A 7,235-nucleotide genomic window follows, 5' to 3' on the forward strand; every position below is an offset into this window, starting at 1 on the left:
ACATTCCCTGATGAACAATTGTTGGTTGTTAACCAGGTCACTACACCATGGTACGCTGATTTTGTCAACTATTTGGTGAGTGGTTTGCAGCCACCTGATTTGAATAGGCAACAGCTCAAGAAATTCTTTCATGATGTGAGATTTTATTATTGGGATGAGCCCTATTTGTACGAACAATGTTTAGATCGAATCATGAGGCATTGTGTGCCAGAAGATGAAGTTTCTAGCATACTAGACATTGTCATTCAGCTCCTTATGGTGGACATTTTGGTGGGCAAAGGACAGCCGCTAAGGTTTTTCAATCGGGGTACTTTTGGCCTTCTATCTTCAAGGATGCTCATGAATTTGCTAAGAGATGTGACCGTTGCCAGCGTGTTGGAAATATTTCAGCAAGGAGTGAAATGCCTTTGAATAGCATCCTTGAAGTGGAGTTGTTCGATGTTTGGGGAGTCGACTTCATGGGGCCATTTCAACAATCATTTGGAAATTTGTATATCTTGGTGGTGGTTGAATACGTCTCTAAGTGAGTTGAGGCAGTGGCAAGTCCTACTAATGATTCCAATGTGGTCATGAAGTTCCCACATAAGCATGTGTTCACCCATTTTGGCACTTCAAGGGCGCTTATAATGGATGAAGGCACCCACTTTGTGAACAAGATTTTGGTAGCTTTGTTAGCCAAATATAGTGTGAAACACAAGATTGCTACAGCCTACCACCCTCAAACAAATGGTCAAGCAGAAATATCCAATAGGGAGATCAAGGGAATCCTACAGAAAGTGGTGAATCCCATTAGAAAGGATTGGTCTCAAGGATTGGATGATGCTCTTTGGGCCTATCGAACGACTTTCAAAATCCCTTTAGGAATGTCACCGTATCGTTTGGTTTTTGGAAAAGCTTGCCATTTGCCCATTGAGTTGGAGCATAAGGCATATTGGTCCACTAAGAAGTTAAATAAGGATCTCCAAGCTTCTGGAGAAGCTCGAAAGTTACAGTTAAATGAGTTGGAAGAGATGAGCTTGCTCTCCTATGAAAATGCTAAGTTGTATAAGAAAGAAAGCTAAGAGGTGGCATGATCAGAAAATTCACGCTTGAGTCTTTCAGAAGGGGCAGAAAGTGTTACTCTTCATCTCACGCTTGAAGTTGTTTCCTAGCAAGTTGAAGTCCCGTTGGTCAGGCCCATTCACAGTTGTCAAAGTTTACCCCTTTGGAGCAGTTGAAGTTCGGGAAGATCAATCCGGAAGGGAGTTTAAAGTGAATGAGTAGCGTCTGAAACATTATTGTGGAGGTGAGGTCCATCACGAGAAGACCTCCATCACTTTGGAGGATCCTTAAAGCTTTTGTTCGTTTTGGGTTGTCAAGTGATTCAGGAACTAATTGAAAGACAGCCCAGAAAGAATAAAGTGCAAAATAAAAGTGTAGAAAAAAACGAGAGAGAAAAAGAAAGAAAAGAAAAGACAAAAATATATGTAAAATATAAGAGTGCTTTTAATTATTTTTATTTTTATTTTTAGTTTTAATTTTTAGAATTTTAATTCCATGTTATTGTGATGTTTTTGGAGTGGTTTTATGTGTATTTTGGTGTTTCAGGTGTCAAGAAAGCAAGCAAATGGTGTTTTTGTAGTAACTTTAGGGGTCTGATTGTTTTGCGAAAGTTTTGCTTCAGCAAAATGCGCGCAAATATTTCCGAAAAAAAGGGAGTGACCTGCAAGTCCTTCTTGCTCGATCTCGGCCCCAATAACTCCGTAGAACCCAGGCGCATAGATCCACCATTTGCACACATCCGTCGTTCCTTTCGCTGCATTTGGCCAGGCGCAACCCAGCACGACGGCCCTGAGCGTGCCTCTACCTCAACCAGTTTGGTTAGCTGCATCCCCAATACGAGTCCAAGCTCCCACCACATCCATCCGAGCCACTGTGCCCCTCAGCAAGCCTAGAAGGCCAGTGAGTCGAATCTCCACCATTTCTCTCTGTTAAGCCATTCTAAGTTTGGGTACCAACCAATTTCCTTGCTCTATTATAGTGTTATGTCTATTGCTAGGCATTGGATTCATTGCTAGTATTTGATCTTGGGAGCACCAAATCTATTGGAAAATCTGTTGGCATTGCTGTTCAAGGGTAGTTATAGTGCTCTGTTATTCTGTGGCCATTCTCTTCCCTGATAAGCCGAATATTTGTTGATTGGGTGCTCATTTTACTATCTTGTTTCCTTGTGCTCCCTTTTTGCAAAAATGACCACCAAAACACGAGCCCAAAGAAAGAATTCCAAGCCAGCCCCTACCCCACTACCAACCAAACAGATTACCAAAATCCCAACATCTACCCCACCATCCACTGTCCCACCACCAACCAAAAAGAAGTCCACACCCAAATATATCCCACAACCAACCAAAAAAAAAATCCAAACCCACCATTGTTCCACCAACAGTCCCACAAATTCCCACTACCCCATTTCTCCTGCCTTCCCCAACCACTATAAATGCTCCTACCCCCACCCAAACTACCCCACCAGCCACCAAATCATCACAAACCCGACCCAAATCCAAGAGAGCTGCCAAAACCACATCCGTCGCACCTCCTCCCAAGAAACAAAAGACCTCCACTACTACCAAAGCTGCCTCCCAGCCAGGACCCAGTGTTGTACTGACCCCATCCACCAAGAAAAACTCGGTCCCTTCAGGCCCCACTAAAAAGTTTGTTTGTGCACAGGGAAAAGGCACAGTATGAATCCATTAAAACCAAGAAGTTTCTCCCAGAAAAAGGATTCTTACCCACAACTGTTGAGGTGCTAGAATTTATCAGTAGTGTCATTGAGCATCATGATTGGGAGGTTTTCTGTCAAAATCCGGCGCATGCTATCATCCCATTGGTGCGAGAGTTTTATGCCAACATAGCCTCTTCTGATAATTCTGAAGTGATTTTTTGAGGCAAGGTTGTCTCCTTTTCTGGTGAGGCTATTAATTCACTCTTTGGGTTAGCCAGTGTTGAGTGCGTTGCATATAATGAGATGGTCTTGGCCCCTTCACTAGAGAACTTTGACAAGGCGCGGCAACATGTCGTAGCCCCCAGCGCTTAGTGGTGTATCTCTTCTGGTGGTGTGCGCACTCGATTGCACACCTCTATTTTGCCAGCAGCTGGAGTGTGGTTAAATTTCCTCAAATGTCGCTTGCTGCCTACCATGCATTACACTACGGTGTCCAAGGAGAGGGTGTTCCTACTATACTGTATGCTGGCTAGCTTGAGAATCAATGTGGACTAGTTGATCTCCAGCCAGATTTTTAGCTGTGCCAAGAAGAAAAAGGGAAACTTGTTCTTTCCATCACTCATCACACAATTGTGCATTAGCGTAAAGGTGCCTTTTGCCTCCATAGAGGATGTACTCTTCGAGCATTGGGACATCAACTTCACTGTCATTGGTTAGAGTCACGCGTCTGCCTCAGCAGCTAGGGCATCCACCATGCCTCCACCAGCTCCGCCCCCTGCTCCAACACTCACTTACCTCCTTGCTCAGCATAGCGAAATTCTTGTGCGGTTGGTGTCCCTGGAAACTCAGCAGCATGACTACTAGAAGTATGCTAAACAGCGGGATGCCGCGCTCATCAAGTCCCTTCAGCAGAACTTCACCAAACCGACTACTGCATTTCCAGTGTTCCCGAGCTCCATCTTGGAGGCCTGGATCGCTCCAGTTGTTCATGATGACCCTAGTCCTTCGGATGCTGCTTTTGAGGACTAGGCGGAGGGAGCCTCTTTAACCCACCTTTTGATTTGTATTTAATATTCTGTACTTGATTCATGTTTTGAACTATCTTGTTGTTTACCTTTCCTTGTCTATTGTTTTGTATTTCTTCTGTGTTGTCTTATTGATTGTTATGTTCTTGTCCTGTTGTTTAGTTAATCTTTTAAGGATACTCTTTTCTTTTGTTCGTGTTTAACTAGGGGGCTCAATGATGATTTTGCAACACTTTAAAAACACTTTTAAGTTGAATGTCTTTCCTCCTTAACTTTTAAACTAAATTCATTGGGTGTGAATGTGGTAGCAAATGATTGATGAGAGTGTTTCTCCTTTTAGTATGTGCATAGCTTGATTAAACAATTTTGAGACCCTAGATCGAGCTAGTATCTTGTGAGAGCTTACGTTTCTAGAATTACTTAGTGATTTTCCTTGAGGCAAAATCCTAGACAACACTACAATGATGACATGATTTAAGCCATCATTGGACTGTTTGAACCTTTGAAGCCTACCTTGCATACATTTTTATCCCTAGTCACCCCATTGAGCTTAAGTGTCACTTTTCTTTCTTAGCCACTCATTAGCCTAGCTTTACATATATATATTTATATATATATATATAATCACCTCTTTTCATCACACCCTTTTTGCACCTTGGTCTTTCTAGGATTTATTTGTTGTGCATTTTGGGGGGTTGAGTTGAGTTGAGTGGATGAGAGAAAATTGGGTGAGCGTTTTCCTTTTCTTCTTTCGCTTGTTTTCACCATTGGGGACAATGTTGATTTTAAGTTTGGCGGGGAGAGTGTGTTCTCAATTTTCTTGTTCTCTTTCCATCTAGTTATTTATTTTCATTAAAAATAAATAAATTAAAGAGTGCCCTCCCTTGCATCAAAGCATCTAAAAAAAATCAGAAAAGAAAAAGAAAGAAAAAAGTGTGTATGCTTGTAAATAAGTTTGGGGGTGTAACTCTTCAAATAAAAGAAAAAGTTATTTTAGTTTTTGTCCTTGTCTTTGTGTGTTAGTAATAAAGGCTAGTGGCAAGATTTGTATTGTGTTGTGGGGTTTTCTTTTGGGGAAATTAATGTATGCAATTATGTATTTAGGTCCTAGAAAGATTGAGGTGTTTAGGGTGATTTGAGCCAAAAATTTATCTCTCTTATCTTACCTTCAACCAAGCCTATCATTACAAGCTTGATAAAGTCATATTGATCTTTGGTGTGGTGTTTGTCTACATTAGTGGAGAGGGAATCACTAAGTAACTTATGGAGATATTATTTAAGCTTGAGGACCAAGGTCTAGCTTGATTTTTGGTGATTGCAATTGTTTAGGAAAAGCTATGCATGCACTAAAGGGTGAAACATTTTATTCATAATTTGGCAGCAACATTAATTCTTGAAGAATTTGGTTAAAAACTTGTGAAAGATTGAAATTCAGCCTCTCTTATTAAAAATAAAATTGCTCGAGAGCCTTCCTCTTTTTACCATTGGCATAGAAAAGTTTGTCCACTGTTATTATGATTTGTCTTTGTTGTTTCCTTGTCTTTTGTTGTTTAGTTTGTGCCTTTTGTGTCTTTTTGTTATTTGTATTTTGTTTTTAGAGTCATCACTCGAGGATGAGTAATGTCGTAAGTTTGGGGTGTGATAACTCTTGAATAAAGAGTTATTTCATGTGTTTTTGAGCTTATAATTGTGGAAAAATTGTGGGTGATGTTAGTGTATTTTTTTCCTTTGTAGCTAACTTTGGTGTTTTTATGATATTAATTAAGTTTAATTATTTTTGTAGTTTTTAATAGCTAATGGGTTAAAGATAGTAGTTTCATGGATAAATATTTGCACGAGGAATGAACTAACATGTGAAACTATTTAAATTGAATTTTTGATGGCTGAATTATCAAGTATTGCTGCAGCAAAATAGATTTTGCTGAAGCATTTTGATCAGGCAGCATTTGGGCACATATAACACGTGGAAAATCAATGGGTGAGCTGGAATATTGGCTGAGGTGGCAAGGGCAGAAAGCATCAGTCAACATTTAAGAGAAAATGAGAAAAGAAAAGAGGAATTCACTTTTTTAGAGGAAAGGGGCAATATTGTACTTTTGGGGGAAAAATGAGGAAACGTAGAATGCACTTAATGAAGCATCAGCCGAATTGAGAAAGGAGGCAGCCATTTTTGGAAAGAAAAACTAGCAAGGAAAAGAGAGAAACTCAGAAATCAACAAGGAAGAAGGAGGACGAACAAAGAAAGCTCAAGCATCATTTTGGATTTTTTCTTTCTTCTATTCCTAAACTTTATCTTTATATTTTCTAAGTGATTTCTGAATCTGAATATTATGGGCTGTTTTGATTATGGATTAATGTTTATTAACTCAACCATGAACTAATTGTTAGGTGGCTTGAATTATTGATGAACCGTGTGTTATAGTCTAGCAATTTCTTGCACTTTATTTTAGTAAAATCTCTCTTGTTCATTCAATTGTGCTTATATTAATTTCTTGTTGTTGTTTGGCCAGCAATGGCAAGTTGTTTAATTATGTTTAATGCTGGAAATGTTAAATGTAATGAGAAGAACTTGGATGACACAAGCATAATATAGGTTAGGTTATGTTAGTAAGTAACATAGGGATGTGTTATTTGTCTTGTGTAACTTTTGAGAATTGAACTTTGAATTGTATTCTTAAATCTGATTTTGCATAGGAATATATTTAATTATGTAAAAGAATTAAGGTCATAAAATTTGGGAAAGTTTTATGAGTGTTTAAATGAATTCTTGTTAACCTGAGAGTTTTGTTAGATTATTGCTTCCGCAATCTGTCTGCAATCTGTTCATGATGATTAATATAAGGGAATTCAATAATTCAAGTCCATATTGCAATCTATATATTTCTCTCAATTTTCTTGTTCAGTTCAGTTTTAATTTTAGTATTTCCATCTTTTTAATATTTTCTTTAGCCTAAAAATAACTCATTTAATTTTTAGTACTTATAAGTTGTTTAGTAATTATTTTGCTTATTTTTCTATTTTGCAATCCCTGTGGAGATGATTTACTTATCATTATATTACTTGTGTGATTACGTGCACTTGCATATTTAAAATCAATTATTAATTTATCACAACAGACCACGAGTCACTTTTACTAAGTAAGTAGTCTGTGTTTAAAGCTTTGAGAGCAGAGCTTTGAGTACAAATTTGTGCGTAAGAAATAAATGACTAAATTCGGCTATTTATAGACCTGGTTTAAAGAATATTCTTCCCTTAATCTTAGGGAACTTACAAGATATCCCTTCTGGATTTGAAATACAAAATAATATATTAAAATACCATCAAGTGTATTAATTAAATAAATTTCCATTAAGAATAGGGTTGTTTACACACAGTTTTAATTAAGCCCATAATTGTAGTAATTTATAACTCCATACATGTTGTTACTTGATAACTCTACAAAATAGAGTTATTTCACAACATTTTATATGCTAATTGTTTCTTAGTTCTTGAGTTTTTAATTGATTTAT

The 7,235-nt window shown here is 38.1% G+C and overlaps 1 protein-coding gene across 1 annotated transcript; it reads left to right on the plus strand.

Moving 5' to 3' along the window:
- The first annotated feature begins 626 nt into the window (after window positions 1-626).
- On the plus strand, window positions 627-1,061 carry LOC133825375 (uncharacterized). Its single transcript, XM_062258328.1, has one exon. The coding sequence runs from the start codon at window positions 627-629 to the stop codon at window positions 1,059-1,061; it is 435 nt and encodes a 144-aa protein (XP_062114312.1).
- Window positions 1,062-7,235: the final 6,174 nt, after the last annotated feature.

This window comes from Humulus lupulus, chromosome 3 (assembly GCF_963169125.1).
Source record: "Humulus lupulus chromosome 3, drHumLupu1.1, whole genome shotgun sequence".
Lineage (NCBI taxonomy): Eukaryota > Viridiplantae > Streptophyta > Magnoliopsida > Rosales > Cannabaceae > Humulus > Humulus lupulus.

Coding starts and splice junctions, on each gene's coding strand:
- LOC133825375 (XM_062258328.1), top strand. CDS start 627: ATGGATGAAGGCACCCACTTTGTGAACAAGATTTTGGTAGCTTTGTTA.